The 17,606-nt window shown below is 35.9% G+C and overlaps 1 protein-coding gene across 1 annotated transcript in view; it reads right to left on the bottom strand.

The window, feature by feature from the left end:
- The window catches only part of LOC138316387 (uncharacterized), a 35,913-nt gene that overhangs the window by 1,231 nt on the left and 17,076 nt on the right, over positions 1-17,606 (bottom strand). The window contains exons 5-7 of the mRNA XM_069258087.1: positions 13,294-13,506; positions 11,623-11,751; positions 9,210-9,297 (exon numbers count right to left, since the gene is read on the bottom strand). Of these exons, the coding sequence (XP_069114188.1) occupies positions 9,210-9,297; positions 11,623-11,751; positions 13,294-13,506 (430 nt within the window). The remainder of the gene's footprint in view (positions 1-9,209; positions 9,298-11,622; positions 11,752-13,293; positions 13,507-17,606) is intronic.

Here is a 17,606-nt window from a genome sequence, read left to right as displayed (position 1 = left end):
ATAGTCAAAATACTTTAGACATCATAATACTTCAAACAGTCAAAATACTTCAGACATCATAATACTTCAAACAGTCAATTACTTCAGACATCATAATACTTCAAATAGTCAAAATACTTTAGACATCATAAAACTTCAAACAGTCAAAATACTTTAGACATCATAATACTTCAAACAGTCAAAATACTTCAGACATCATAATACTTCAAACAGTCAATTACTTCAGACATCTTAATACTTCAAACAGTCCAAATACTTCAGACATCATAATACTTCAAATAGTCAAAATACTTTAGACATCATAAAACTTCAAACAGTCAAAATACTTCAGTCAACATAATACTTCAAACAGTCCAAATACTTCAGACATCATAATACTTCAAACAGTCAATTACTTCAGACATCATAATACTTCAAACAGTCAATTACTTCAGACATCTTAATACTTCAAACAGTCCAAATACTTCAAACATCTTAATAATTCAAACAGTCAAATACTTCAGAACACATAATACTTCAAACAGTCAATTACTTCAGACATCATAATACTTCAAACAGTCCAAATACTTCAGACATCATAATACTTCAAATAGTCAAAATACTTCCGACATCACAATACTTCAAACAGTCCAAATACTTAAGACATCATAATACTTCAAACAGTCAAAATACTTCAGACATCATAATACTTCAAACAGTCAAAATACTTCAGACATCATAATACTTCAAACAGTCAAAATACTTCAGTCAACATAATACTTCAAACAGTCCAAATACTTCAGACATCATAATACTTCAAACAGTCAATTACTTCAGACATCATAATACTTCAAATAGTCAAAATACTTTAGACATCATAAAACTTCAGTCAAAATACTTCAGTCAACATAATACTTCAAACAGTCAATTACTTCAGACATCATAATACTTCAAACAGTCAAAATACTTCAGACATCTTAATACTTCAAACAGTCCAAATACTTCAAACATCTTAATAATTCAAACAGTCAAATACTTCAGAACACATAATACTTCAAACAGTCAATTACTTCAGACATCATAATACTTCAAACAGTCCAAATACTTCAGACATCATAATACTTCAAATAGTCAAAATACTTCCGACATCATAATACTTCAAACAGTCAAAATACTTTAGACATCATAATACTTCAAATAGTCAAAATACTTTAGACATCATAATACTTCAAACAGTCAAAATACTTAAGACATCATAATACTTCAAATAGTCAAAATACTTCCGACATCATAATACTTCAAACAGTCAAAATACTTTAGACATCATAATACTTCAAATAGTCAAAATACTTTAGACATCATAATACTTCAAACAGTCAAAATACTTAAGACATCATAATACTTCAAACAGTCAAAATACTTTAGACATCATAATACTTCAAATAGTCAAAATACTTTAGACATCATAATACTTCAAACAGTCAAAATACTTAAGACATCATAAAACTTCAAACAGTCCAAATACTTCAGACATCATAATACTTCAAACAGTCAAAATACTTCAGACATCATAATACTTCAAACAGTCAATTACTTCAGACATCATAATACTTCAAATAGTCAAAATACTTTAGACATCATAATACTTCAAACAGTCAAAATACTTCAGACATCATAATACTTCAAACAGTCAATTACTTCAGACATCATAATACTTCAAATAGTCAAAATACTTTAGACATCATAATACTTCAAACAGTCAAAATACTTCCGACATCATAATACTTCAAACAGTCAAAATACTTTAGACATCATAATACTTCAAATAGTCAAAATACTTTAGACATCATAATACTTCAAACAGTCCAAATACTTCAAACATCTTAATAATTCAAACAGTCAAATACTTCAGAACACATAATACTTCAAACAGTCAATTACTTCAGACATCATAATACTTCAAACAGTCCAAATACTTCAGACATCATAATACTTCAAATAGTCAAAATACTTCAGACATCATAATACTTCAAATAGTCAAAATACTTTAGACATCATAATACTTCAAATAGTCAAAATACTTAAGACATCATAAAACTTCAAACAGTCAAAATACTTCAGTCAACATAATACTTCAAACAGTCAATTACTTCAGACATCATAATAATAGTCAAAATATTTCAGACATCATAATACTTCAAACAGTCAAAATACTTCAGACATCATAATACTTCAAACAGTGAAAATACTTCAGACATCATAATACTTCAAACAGTCCAAATACTTCAGACATCATAATACTTCAAACAGTCCAAATACTTCAAACATCTTAATAATTCAAACAGTCAAATACTTCAGAACACATAATACTTCAAACACTCAATTACTTCAGACATCATAATACTTCAAACAGTGAAAATACTTCAGACATCATAATACTTCAAATAGTCAAAATACTTCCGACATCATAATACTTCAAATAGTCAAAATACTTTAGACATCATAATACTTCAAATAGTCAAAATACTTCCGACATCATAATACTTCAAATAGTCAAAATACTTTAGACATCATAATACTTCAAACAGTCAAAATACTTTAGACATCATAAAACTTCAAACAGTCAAAATACTTCAGACATCATAATACTTCAAATAGTCAAAATACTTTAGACATCATAATACTTCAAATAGTCAAAATACTTTAGACATCATAATACTTCAAATAGTCAAAATACTTCCGACATCATAAAACTTCAAACAGTCAAAATACTTCAGACATCATAATACTTCAAATAGTCAAAATACTTCAGACATCATAATACTTCAAATAGTCAAAATACTTAAGACATCATAAAACTTCAAACAGTCAAAATACTTAAGACATCATAATACTTTAAAATATAATATTATAATATAGGAATATAAAAAGAATGAATGTTTTAAATGTTGATAATGTAGGAAATCTGTTTTCACAATGTTTACAGATTCAGGATTATAAAAACAATGATTGTTTTAAATGTTGATAATGTAGGAAATCTGTTTTGCCAATGCTTACAGAATCAGGAATATAAAAACAATGATTGTTTTAAATGTTGATCATGTAGGAAATCTGTTTTGCCAATGCTTACAGAATCAGGAATATAAAAACAATGAATGTTTTAAATGTTGATCATGTAGGAAATCTGTTTTGCCAATGCTTACAGAATCAATAAAATCAAAGTACTGATAGTACTTGTTTCATGCTTTAGTTCACGCATGAAATTAACTTTTATTCTTCTTACAAGTAGAAATCATCGGTAGACAACAGTGTTTAAACTTTACAACATGGCTGACTTTATTCAAGTGATGCGTAAACAACGTGTGCGCATTTATACAATTTCCGGTTTACAAAGTAGAAACTAATACCGGATATTATCCGATAACACACTATTGGACATGTTACATCCTTTCTCCTTTGAGGAAAGAAGTTATTATCCATTACTTTTAGTAATAGTCTATAACTACCTTTATATATATTTAACTTCATTATTATGTTTGAAAGCTAATAATGATGTCTTTTCATTCTGAGTCTCTTAAACATTATTAAAACACATTTTTTTTTTCAAAATCAATGTCTTGACTTTTTCCTTTCGTATTCAATATTTCACAGTCATTGAATTGATATTATATGAACACAATACATGTCAATGTTAACTCTTGAAACATTATAACTCAATTAACACTTTAACTTCATGTACTGGTATTGTTAGGAGCTTTTCTCAAATACTAATACATGTTTTGACTCGAGTCACACTGTCTGTTTATGTACCACACTCAAAGTCTCGAAACCTAGATGGCAGATTGATTTGCCTTCCTTTGCTTGTCACACTTCGTTTTGGTGAGCTGATTGTTGGTTTGTCCTGCTGTGGTTTCTCGGATGGGACCACAGGCACATTTAACTGTACCACAGGCGGGTTTGATGGTATCACCGGAGTGTCCTGTGCTGGAATTATTTCGGGCTCAACAAAGTCTCTCTCCTGGTCGCGAGGGTTAACGTTGGTCTCCATAGACAACCGTATATGACGACGGTTGCGGCGGTATTTTCTCCCATCGTTTGTAGCGACATCATATGACCTGATGTTGACTTTTTCCTGGACGACACCCTTTTTCCATTGTCCGTTTCTGTCATTAGGTGCAATCCTAACAATTTGTCCATTTTCTAGCGGTTTCAAGTCTTGAGCACCTTGATTATAGTATTTTGCCTGGCGTTCCCTCACTCACTTTAACTGTTTTGATACAGTGGTAGTTTCAGGGACTTGAGGTCTCAGCAAACTACCTTTCGTCGGGAGAAGTGTCTTTGTTCTCCTGTTCATTAGTCGTTGGACAGGACTAGTCCCCATCTGTTGAGATGGAGTATTGCGGAAATCTAGCAGTGCTAGATACAAATCAGATTTCGACGATATCGCACATTGCATAAGACGTTTCGCTGTTTTCACGGCTTGTTCCCGATTTTCCATTGCTCTGAGGATATGTAGGCGACGAAGTTACATGTTCGAAACACCAATCCTTTGCAAACTGTCTGAATGCGTCGGAGCTGAATTGTGGACCGTTGTCCGTGACGAGAGTGTCCGGAATTCTGTATCTCGCAAACTGTCCTCGTAGCACGTGTACCACTGTCGGCGTTCGTGTATCCTCGAGATAGTCGACTTCCCAGTAGTTGGAGTAGTAGTCCACTGTGACGAGATACTCTTTGTTATTGAACGTGAATAAGTCAGATCCTAGTTTAGCCCATGGTCTGTCGGGTATTTCGTGTGACACAAGCGTTTCTTTAGACTGTTTATCGTCAAATGACCGACACATGTCACACCTTTCGATGTAGTCCCGTATCTCTACGTTCATACCTGGCCAGTACACTATTTCCCGCGCTCTGCGTAGGCAGCCCTCGATGCCGATATGTGACGAGTGTATTTTCGCTTGCACGTCGGATCGTAGTGAAATCAGGATAACTGCATGCTCGCCTCGGAAGATGATACCATTTTGCACAAATAGTTCATCCCGTATGTTGAAATAAGGTTTCGCTTGTTCAGGTACGAGTGTGACCTTTTCGGGCCATCCCTGTAATATTACGTTACGGAGGATTTGTAGGTTTTCGTCGTTTCCCGTCTTCCGTTGTATTTCACGGAGTTTCTCCTCACCTAATGGTAAAAACTGGGTCATGTTTATAGATTCAACGTCCTTTATAAATGTAGACGCGTTTTCCTCACCTGTTTGTGGCAGGTAGGCTCGGCTGAGTGTGTCTGCAAGGTACATTTCCTTTCCCGGGTGATACACGATGTCGAAATCGTACGTCTGTAATCGTAGAAGCATGCGTTGTAGTCGCTTCGGAGCACACAAGATGGATTTCTTGATGATCATTTCCAGTGGCTTGTGATCACTTTGTACTGTCACGAATCGTCCGTACACATACTGGTGAAACTTTTCTAACCCAAACACGACTGCTAGCAGCTCTTTCTCGATTTGAGCATATCTCATTTCTACGTCGGTAAGCGCGCAGCTCACGTAGGCAATAGGTTGACCTTTTTGCATGAGTGCTGCACCTAGACCTTTCTCAGATGCATCACACTGTCTAGTTAGCTCTTCCTTCGGGTCATAGTACCTTAGGACAGGTTCGGATTTCACAAGATCTTTGATTTCTTTCATTGCTTTCTCATGAACGTCCATCCAACACCATTCAGCGTCCTGAAGAGTCAATTTTCGCAATGGTTCACATTTGTCACTTAGGCCGGGCACAAACTTACTTAGGTAGTACACAAATCCGATAAAGCGACGGACTCCGGCAACATCTGTCGGATTAGGCATCTCGGACACAGCCTTCACTTTTTCAGGGTCTGGCTTCAGGCCATCCGCGTTGATTAAGTGACCTATGAATTTCACTTCTCGCTTGCAAAGCTTGAGCTTGTCTTTGTTTAACTTTATGCCTTTTTCACGGCACCGTTCTAGTAAAGCACACAGCTTTTTGTCATGGTCGATAATGGCCTCCGCCTCAGTTTCTCCTTCTCCGTAGATCAATATGTCGTCGACGATACTACGGACGCCGGGTAAGCCTTCGACGGCTTGATTCTGTTGGCGCTGGAATTCCTCTGGGGCCACGGAGATTCCAAATGGTAAGCGGAGCCAGCGATAACGGCCAAAAGGGGAATTAAACGTTGTCAGCATAGAGCTCTCTTCATCGAGTTCCAGGTGCCAAAACCCGTTCCGTGCGGGTACTTTTTCTTTTTGGACTTTTGTTTTCGGAGTTCATCACATTTTGATTCAAAGTGATTTTCTTCGTTACACTTTCTGCATGTTTCTCCAAATGCTGGACATTTCTCTCTCTTATGTTCATGTTCATATCTACAAAATTTACATGGAAGTTTTCCCTGACTAGTATTACTAGTACCGGTGAACTTTGGCTTTGGTTTCACTTTAATTTTGTGTACGGTCGCAGCTGCGCCGGCATCATCTAGGGTATTTACACTTCGCTTTGTCAGTTCACTTGTCCTACACAACTCTTCGGCTTTGTCTAGTGTCAAATGGCTTATTCGAAGAAGTCGTTCGCGTAATTGTGGATCATTTATACCACAGGCAATTTTGTCTCGGATGAGCGAATCTGTTAACTCCCCAAAATTACATGATTTAGACAGAGTCTTTATGTCTGTTATGAATTTGTCCATCGTTTCATCACCCTGCTGAATCCGCATAATAAACTTGAATCATTCTATGGTCTCGTTTTTCTTTGGTTTACAGAAACTTTCAAACTTTGTTAGGGCATCATTCATAGTTCTATCCTTTTCCTCTTTATCCCATTTCATGTTGTTATAGATCTCCCTCCCATCGGAACCAATGAGGTATTTGAACATTTTGAGTTTTTCAGTCTCTTCCGTTTCTTTTAGGGCAAGGTCAGAAAACAATTCAAACTTTTCTTTCCACTTTGTCCAATCATCTGCAATTGTTTTGGACGAAAAGTTTATTTTATTTGGTGGGGGAATCCTTTCAAGAGCCATTCTTATGTTGTTTTAATGTCGTTGTGACTATCTGTGCTTCAGTTTGGCTATTCTCTGGCCAAAACTGTTATTTTACCTGACCACTTTGTCGAACAACTGCAACAGCTTGTAGTAAAAATTGTCTATTTACGATGATTTTTTTTCCTTACAAAACGTTCGCGTTCGTTTCAGACTTACTGACACCATGGTTCATGCTTTAGTTCACGCATGAAATTAACTTGTTATTCTTCTTACAAGTAGAAATCATCGGTAGACAACAGTGTTTAAACTTTACAACATGGCTGACTTTATTCAAGTGATGCGTAAACAATGTGTGCGCATTTATACAATTCCTATATAAACTATAGTAAACTTGACCCCCTCCCCAAGGGGAAATAGGAGACCCCAGGGTCATATAATTTACAATTTTTATAAACAAACTTTAAGACCTTTTCATCTATAAAGTGTATTTGTTTATACCATTTCCAGAATTTTAAAAGAATATTTTTGAAGTTTTAGCCTATTTGACCTTTTTTGGCCCCGCCTCACTATCCCCAGGGGGTCGGCCTGGACCAATATGGATATGATATTAAAATGCTATCTCAGGCTAATAATTCTAACCAAGTTTGACTCGTTTCCAATGAAAATTGAGCAAAACATGCTCATAAATGTGTTTTCCCTATATAAACTATAGTAAACTTGACCCCCTCCCCAGGGGAAAACGTGAGACCTCAGGGTCATATAATTCACAATTTTTGTTAAGGACCTTAAGGCCTTTCTATTTATGAAAAGTATTTGATTCTACCATTTCCAGAACTTCAGAAGAAGATTTTTGAAGTTTTAGCCTATTTGACCCCTTTTGACCCCGCCCCTAAGGCCCCTGGGGGTCAGTCATAAAAAATTTGTTAATAGGATTAAATGGCCATCTCATACTGATAATTCTGACAACATTTGACTCATTCCCTATTACAAATGACCAAATAATGCGCAAAAATGTGTTTTCCCAATATCAAGGACGTATATGAGAAGGATAAGTCACACTGGGTTTTGGGGAAGTCCAAGGCAGGCGCTTTTGTGTTTGTGCACTGACCGAGACGTTGGGCGACGACTGATTTTCCTTTGATATCCGCCGGCGCAGCCTTTGATGTAGCTTGCGGGTGCGAGGGTTACCGTCTTACTTTCTGAAGCGGTGCTGTCATTTCATGAGCTGTCGATTTTTTTAACGAAAATTTAAGACATATCCCCTAAACATTCCGTCTTTAAAGCAAGTTATAAACGTCGTGAAATTTAATAAACTTTACAATGGTGTTTCGTTTGACTCGATAAGACAAGTATTTGTTGAGAAAAACGGTTTTTATTCCCGGTTCATAGGCGTCTCGCGTGGTGTTTAGTAATGTAAAGAGACAGACACGAATCCTTCTCACTTATAAATCCTTGCCAATATAAACTATAGTAAACTATAGTCAACCACAGAATTAATTTGATAGCCCTAAACAATTCTACCCATACAAAAACCTCAACCACAGAATTAATTTGATAGCCCTAAACAATTCTATCTATACAAAAACCTCAACCACAGAATTAATTTGATAGCCCTAAACAATTATATCCATACAAAGACCTCAACCAAAGAATTAATTTGATAGCCCCAAACAATTATATCCATACAAAAACCTCAACCACAGAATTAATTTGATAGCCCTAAACAATTATATCCATACAAAGACCTCAACCACAGAATTAATTTGATAGCCCCAAACAATTATATCCATACAAAAACCTCAACCACAGAATTAATTTGATAGCCCTAAACAATTATATCCATACAAAGACCTCAACCACAGAATTAATTTGATAGCCCCAAACAATTCTACCCATACAAAAACCTCAACCACAGAATTAATTTGATAGCCCCAAACAATTATATCCATACAAAAACCTCAACCACAGAATTAATTTGATAGCCCTAAACAATTCTATCCATACAAAGACCTCAACCACAGAATTAATTTGATAGCCCTAAACAATTCTATCTATACAAAAACCTCAACCACAGAATTAATTTGATAGCCCTAAACAATTCTATCCATACAAAAACCTCAACCACAGAATTAATTTGATAGCCCTAAACAATTCTATCCATACAAAGACCTCAACCAAAGAATTAATTTGAAAGTGCCAAACAATAAAATAAAACAATTGTTTTATACAGAGCCACTAAACTCACCAGTCGAAAATGGGTCGCACGTTGTATTTCTCTAACAGGTTCCATAGCCGCATCTCTCAGAACGACAAGAATATCTGATACTGTGTACCTAAACAACAGAAAAATAGAGGGTACACAACAAGTGACTGTTTTTTATCATGTTTCTCCAACTCGAGATAGTTCATTTCCAAAGGACTATGTATGGTTTGGGGCTTTAGTGGCCCCAAAAGTCATAAAATTTTCTACCTAGTGTTACGAAATTACCAAATATTTAGTACATCTCTCATTTAAATAAGATGATATATTTTTTAATTATTAACAGGCGAAAAATAACGAAAGGAGTAGATATGATAGGACCAGTATTTGGCCTTAATTTTTCAGGCCGAAAAAAATTAACTCTGATCCCCATCAATTTCATATCAATAAATACTCTCATACTTGCCATTCATCAAAACATAATATTTTATAACCATGTACACGATGTGTCCCACCTATTACGTCATCAAATTGATGATTTTCCTCTTCTCGCCAAATTTTGCTAGAAATTCATCATCTTTAGGTTAGAAAAGGCTTGAAATGGATTTGGCCGCCACCTTGGAGCAACTTTACATTTTGCATGGATATGCGTAAATACACGATACACAAAGTGTGAAAATCTCTTTCTGCTCCACGAAGGCGGCCACATTCATTTTTAAAGAAAACCACTCAAAAAGTATGATTTTTCAAGGATTTTTGTGAAAAATGGCGGGAAACTGCATGTTGATGACGTCATAGTGAACATAATTGGCACATGTGGGATATTTTCGAGATGTAATGTGTTAGCAAATGTATTCAGCTGTTATATGGCAAAATATGTTGTTCTTTACTGGAGAATTAATTTTGAGGCCATATTCGAGTCTTAACGTACCTTCTCCTTTTCACATTAGCTTAAGTTCTGCATATTAACGATGGTAGACACAAGCTTTAGCTTTCATACTACCTTGTTACATGCTCAATAGCTGTTGTATCAGGTCTCGGGCTCAATTAATAACAAGAGGCCCAGAGGGCCTGTATCGCTCACCTGGTTTGTAATGCCTAGTAAGGTTCATTGTTTCTTTTCTGAAGGAATTTGAATATTTACCTCTAATTCCCCTATTGGGCCCCACTCTTTCTGCTCAAGGGGGTCAGAGCCAAACATTATAGGAATTCTCTTAACCCCAAGGATGTTTCTGGGCCAAATTTGGTTAAAATCCAAGCAGAACTCTAAGACTAGTAGCGATTTATAGGATTTACCTAAATTTCCCTATTGGGCCCCGCCCCTCCTGCCCCCAGGAGGTCAGAGCCAAAATTTATACAAGTTCTATTCCCCTTCCCCCAAGGATGTTTCTGGCCAAATTTGGTTTCAATCCATGCAGAACTCTAGGACAAGTAGCGATTTATAGGATTTACCTCTATTTCCCCTATTGGGCCCCGCCCCTCCTGTCCCCAGGGGGTCAGAGCCAAAATTTATACAAGTTCTGTTCCCCTTCCCCCTAGGATGTTTCTGGCCAAATTTGGTTACAATCCATGCAGAACTCTAAAACAAGTAGCGATTTATAGGATTACCTAAATTTCCCCTATTGGGCCCCGCCCTCCTGCCCCCAGGAGGTCAGAGCCAAAATTTATACAAGTTCTATTCCCCTTCCCCCAAGGATGTTGGCCTTTCCCCCAAGGAAGTTTCTGGCCAAATTTGGTTACAATCTATGCAGAACTCTAGGACAAGTAGCGATTTATAGGATTTACCTCTATTTCCCCTATTGGGCCCCGCCCCTCCTGTCCCCGGGGGGGTCAGAGCCAAAATTTATACAAGTTCTGTTCCCCTTCCCCCAAGGATGTTTCTGGCCAAATTTGGTTACAATCCATGCAGAACTCTAGGACAAGTAGCGATTTATAGGATTTACCTTAATTTCCCCTATTGGGCCCCGCCCCTCCTGTCCTCGGGGGTCAGAGCAAAAATTTATACAAGTTCTGATCCCCTTCCCCCAAGGATGTTTCTGGCCAAATTTGGTTACAATCCATGCAGAACTCTAGGACAAGTAGCGATTTATAGGATTTACCTAAATTTCCCTTATTGGGCCCCGCCCCTCCTGTCCTCGGGGGTCAGAGCCAAAATTTATACAAGTTCTATTCCCCTTCCCCCAAGGATGTTTCTGGCCAAATTTGGTTAAAATCCATGCAGAACTCTATGACTAGTAGTGATTTAAAGGAAATGTTGACGGACAGATGGATGACGGACGACGGACGCCGGACGCCGCGCCATGACATAAGCTCACCGGCCCTTCGGGCCAGGTGAGCTAAAAACACATTCTTAGATTTAAAATAATTTTTCAAACAAATTGGCACTGTGATAAGTTGATGTCATGATCAAAGATATACAAAAACTTAATATAATCAAAAGTTAGTTGTTATTGATTACCCTTCAGTGTGGTTTGCTAACTCTTCTACTTCCTCCTCACTGGCAGCAGGCTTAGCATTCATTTGTGTTTTAAACAGTAAATAACGACTTGGAAAATCTGGAATTGGAACATAAGCCAGGGTTGGGAAGCTGGAACAGATAACAAGCTTTACTTAACATAACATGGCTGGGTGACTGTTTGATGTCTTCAATAGTATGCTTCAGCAAGACAGCACTATAATGTCAGTATAATATCAGTAAAATATCGGCATGTCAGTATAATATTAGTATAATGTCAGTATAATATCAGTATAATGTCAGCATAATCAGTATAATGTCAGTATATCACTATAACATCAGTATAATACCATTATAATGTCAGTATATTATCAGTATAATGTCAGCATAATATCAGTATAATGTCAGTTTAATATCAGTATAATGTCAGTATAATATCACTATAACGTCAGTATAATATCATTATAATATCAGTATATCACTATAACTTCAGTATAATGTCAGCATAATATCAGTATAATGTTAGTATAATATCATTATAATGTCAGTATGATATCACTTTAATGTCAGCATTATATCAGTATAATGTCAGTATATCACTATAACGTCAGTATAATGTCAGTATGATATCACTATAATGTCAGTATAATATCAGTATAACATAAGTGTAATGGCAGTATGATGTCAGTATAATATCACTATAATGTCAGTATAATGTCAGTATTATATTGTATAATGTCAGTATAATGTCACTATGATATCAGTATAATATCAGTATTATGTCAGCATAATATCAGTATAATGTCACTATAACGTCCATATAATATCATTATAATATCAGTATAATAACACTATTATATAAGTATAATGTCAGTATGATATCACTATAACGTCAACATAATATCAGTATAATGTAAGTAAGATCTCATCATTATAATGTCAGTAAAATATCATTATAATATCAGTATCATTATAACGTCAGTATAATATCAGTATAACATCACTAAAGGCAGCACAATATCATTATAATGTCAGTATATCACTACAACGTCAGTATAATATCATTATAAAGTCAGTATGATATCACTATAATGGCAGTACAATATCACTATAATATCATTTTAATGTCAGTATAATACCTTTATAATGTCATTATAATGTCAGCATAAAATCAGTTTGATATCACTATAATGTCAGTATAATATCACTATAATATCATTTTAATGTCAGCATGATATCATTAAAAGTTCAGTATTATATCAGTATAATGTCAGTATAATATCATTATAATGTCAGTATAACATCACTAATGGCAGCACAATATCATTATAATGTCAGCATATCACTGTAACGTCAGTATAATATCATTATAATGTCAGTATAATATCACTATAACTATAATGGCAGTACAATATCACTACAAAATCATTTTATTATCAATATAACATCATTATAATGTCAGTATAATATCAGTATGATATCATTATAATGGCAGTATGATGTCAGTATAATGTCAGTATAATATCATTATAATGTCAGTATAATAGTATATGGCTAGTAGCCAAGATTAACTTCGAAGCAGTACAATTATAACCCTCATAAATTATGACTATTGAAGTTTATTTTATTGATATTTAACACTTAAACCGAACTTATTTACACAAACACATTTACCTTCTTTTAAGTGTCATTTGTTTGTTGAGTAACCATGGAAACCTTGTCATAGCAACCACAGGTATAGAAGCAGTGAGTTTTGATTGCATGTGCTGAAATAAGACCTCTCTAGCCTCAGCATTTGTACTGTCATCTACGAACACCTCAATATCCTCCATAAGGACAATACAGGGCAGGTTGGCTATGGCACAGGCAAACACTGCTCTAACGAATCTGAAAACAAAACAGTCACCATTTATACTAAATCTGTACTGACTTAAGGCAAACACTGCTCTAACGAATCTGAAAACAAAACAGTCACCATGTATACTAAATCTGTACTGACTTAAGGCAGACACTGCTCTAAGGAATCTGAAAACAAACAGTCACCATGTATACTAATCTACTTAAAGACACTGCTAAGGAATCTGAAAACTTAAGGGCAGACACTGCTCTAAGGAATCTGAAAACAAAACAGTCACCATGTATACTAAATCTGTACTGACTTAAGGCAGACACTGCTCTAAGGAATCTGAAAACAAAACAGTCACCATGTATACTAAATCTGTACTGACTTAAGGCAGACACTGCTCTAAGGAATCTGAAAACAAAACAGTCACCATGTATACTAAATCTGTACTGACTTAAGGCAGACACTGCTCTAAGGAATCTGAAAACAAAACAGTCACCATGTATACTAAATCTGTACTGACTTAAGGCAGACACTGCTCTAAGGAAACTGAAAACAAAACAGTCACCATGTATACTAAATCTGTACTGACTTAAGGCAGACACTGCTCTAAGGAACTGAAAACAAAACAGTCACCATGTATACTAAATCTGTACTGACTTAAGGCAGACACTGCTCTAAGGAATCTGAAAACAAAACAGTCACCATGTATACAAATCTGTACTGACTTAAGGCAGACACTGCTCTAAGGAATCTGAAAACAAAACAGTCACCATGTATACTAAATCTGTACTGACTTAAGGCAGACACTGCTCTAAGGAATCTGAAAACAAAACAGTCACCATGTATACTAAATCTGTACTGACTTAAGGCAGACACTGCTCTAAGGAAACTGAAAACAAAACAGTCACCATGTATACTAAATCTGTACTGACTTAAGGCAGACACTGCTCTAAGGAAAACTGAAAACAAAACAGTCACCATGTATACTAAATCTGTACTGACTTAAGGCAGACACTGCTCTAAGGAAACTGAAAACAAAACAGTCACCATGTATACTAAATCTGTACTGACTTAAGGCAGACACTGCTCTAAGGAAACTGAAAACAAAACAGTCACCATGTATACTAAATCTGTACTGACTTAAGGCAGACACTGCTCTAAGGAAACTGAAAACAAAACAGTCACCATGTATACTAAATCTGTACTGACTTAACGCAGACACTGCTCTAAGGAATCTGAAAACTAAACAGTCACCATGTATACTAAATCTGTACTGACTTAAGGCAGACACTGCTCTAAGGAATCTGAAAACAAAACAGTCACCATGTATACTAAATCTGTACTGACTTAAGGCAGACACTGCTCTAAGGAAACTGAAAACAAAACAGTCACCATGTATACTAAATCTGTACTGACTTAAGGCAGACACTGCTCTAAGGAAACTGAAAACAAAACTGTCACCATGTATACTAAATCTGTACTGACTTAAGGCAAACACTGCTCTAAGGAATCTGAAAACAAAACAGTCACCATGTATACTAAATCTGTACTGACTTAAGGCAGACACTGCTCTAAGGAATCTGAAAACAAAACAGTCACCATGTATACTAAATCTGTACTGACTTAAGGCAGACACTGCTCTAAGGAAACTGAAAACAAAACAGTCACCATGTATACTAAATCTGTACTGACTTAAGGCAAACACTGCTCTAAGGAATCTGAAAACAAAACTGTCACCATGTATACTAAATCTGTACTGACTTAAGGCAGACACTGCTCTAAGGAATCTGAAAACAAAACAGTCACCATGTATACTAAATCTGTACTGACTTAAGGCAGACACTGCTCTAAGGAATCTGAAAACAAAACTGTCACCATGTATACTAAATCTGTACTGACTTAAGGCAACATCTGCTCTAAGGAATCTGAAAACAAAACTGTCACCATGTATACTAAATCTGTACTGACTTAAGGCAAACACTGCTCTAAGGAATCTGAAAACAAAACAGTCACCATGTATACTAAATCTGTACTGACTTAAGGCAGACACTGCTCTAAGGAAACTGAAAACAAAACAGTCACCATGTATACTAAATCTGTACTGACTTAAGGCAAACACTGCTCTAAGGAAACTGAAAACAAAACTGTCACCATGTATACTAAATCTGTACTGACTTAAGGCAAACACTGCTCTAAGGAATCTGAAAACAAAACTGTCACCATGTATACTAAATCTGTACTGACTTAAGGCAGACACTGCTCTAAGGAAACTGAAAACAAAACAGTCACCATGTATACTAAATCTGTACTGACTTAAGGCAGACACTGCTCTAAGGAAACTGAAAACAAAACAGTCACCATGTATACTAAATCTGTACTGACTTAAGGCAAACTGCTCTAAGGAACTGAAAACAAAACGTCACCATGTATACTAAATCTGTACTGACTTAAGGCAAACACTGCTGAAAGAACAAAACAGTCACCATGTATACTAAATCTGTACTGACTTAAGGCAGACACTGCTCTAAGGAAACTGAAAACAAAACAGTCACCATGTATACTAAATCTGTACTGACTTAAAGAGCTCAAGGAACTGAAAACAAAACGTCACCATGTATACTAATCTTACTGACTTAAGGCAAGGAATCTGAAAACAAAACAGTCACCATGTATACTAAATCTGTACTGACTTAAGGCAAACACTGCTCTAACGAATCTGAAAACAAAACAGTCACCATGTATACTAAATCTGTACTGACTTAAGGCAGACACTGCTCTAACGAATCTGAAAACTAAACAGTCACCATGTATACTAAATCTGTACTGACTTAAGGCAGACACTGCTCTAAGGAATCTGAAAACAAAACAGTCACCATGTATACTAAATCTGTACTGACTTAAGGCAGACACTGCTCTAAGGAATCTGAAAACAAAACAGTCACCATGTATACTAAATCTGTACTGACTTAAGGCAAACACTGCTCTAAGGAAACTGAAAACAAAACAGTCACCATGTATACTAAATCTGTACTGACTTAAGGCAGACACTGCTCTAAGGAAACTGAAAACAAAACAGTCACCATGTATACTAAATCTGTACTGACTTAAGGCAGACACTGCTCTAAGGAAACTGAAAACAAAACAGTCACCATGTATACTAAATCTGTACTGACTTAAGGCAGACACTGCTCTAAGGAAACTGAAAACAAAACAGTCACCATGTATACTAAATCTGTACTGACTTAAGGCAAACACTGCTCTAAGGAATCTGAAAACAAAACAGTCACCATGTATACTAAATCTGTACTGACTTAAGGCAGACACTGCTCTAAGGAACTGAAAACAAAACAGTCACCATGTATACTAAATCTGTACTGACTTAAGGCAGACACTGCTCTAAGGAAACTGAAAACAAAACAGTCACCATGTATACTAAATCTGTACTGACTTAAGGCAGACACTGCTCTAAGGAACTGAAAACAAAACAGTCACCATGTATACTAAATCTGTACTGACTTAAGGCAGACACTGCTCTAAGGAATCTGAAAACAAAACAGTCACCATGTATACTAAATCTGTACTGACTTAAGGCAAACACTGCTCTAAGGAAACTGAAAACAAAACAGTCACCATGTATACTAAATCTGTACTGACTTAAGGCAGACACTGCTCTAAGGAATCTGAAAACAAAACAGTCACCATGTATACTAAATCTGTACTGACTTAAGGCAGACACTGCTCTAAGGAAACTGAAAACAAAACAGTCACCATGTATACTAAATCTGTACTGACTTAAGGCAGAAACACTGCTCTAAGGAATCTGAAAACAAAACAGTCACCATGTATACTAAATCTGTACTGACTTAAGGCAGACACTGCTCTAAGGAAACTGAAAACAAAACAGTCACCATGTATACTAAATCTGTACTGACTTAAGGCAGACACTGCTCTAAGGAAACTGAAAACAAAACAGTCACCATTTATACTAAATCTGTACTGACTTAAGGCAAACACTGCTCTAAGGAAACTGAAAACAAAACAGTCACCATGTATACTAAATCTGTACTGACTTAAGGCAGACACTGCTCTAAGGAAACTGAAAACAAAACAGTCACCATGTATACTAAATCTGTACTGACTT

This window comes from Argopecten irradians, chromosome 2, assembly GCF_041381155.1.
Source record: "Argopecten irradians isolate NY chromosome 2, Ai_NY, whole genome shotgun sequence".
In the NCBI taxonomy this organism is placed as follows: Eukaryota; Metazoa; Mollusca; class Bivalvia; order Pectinida; family Pectinidae; genus Argopecten; species Argopecten irradians.
Note: the sequence above shows the minus strand (reverse complement) of the source record. Positions and strands in the feature narration are given on the sequence as shown.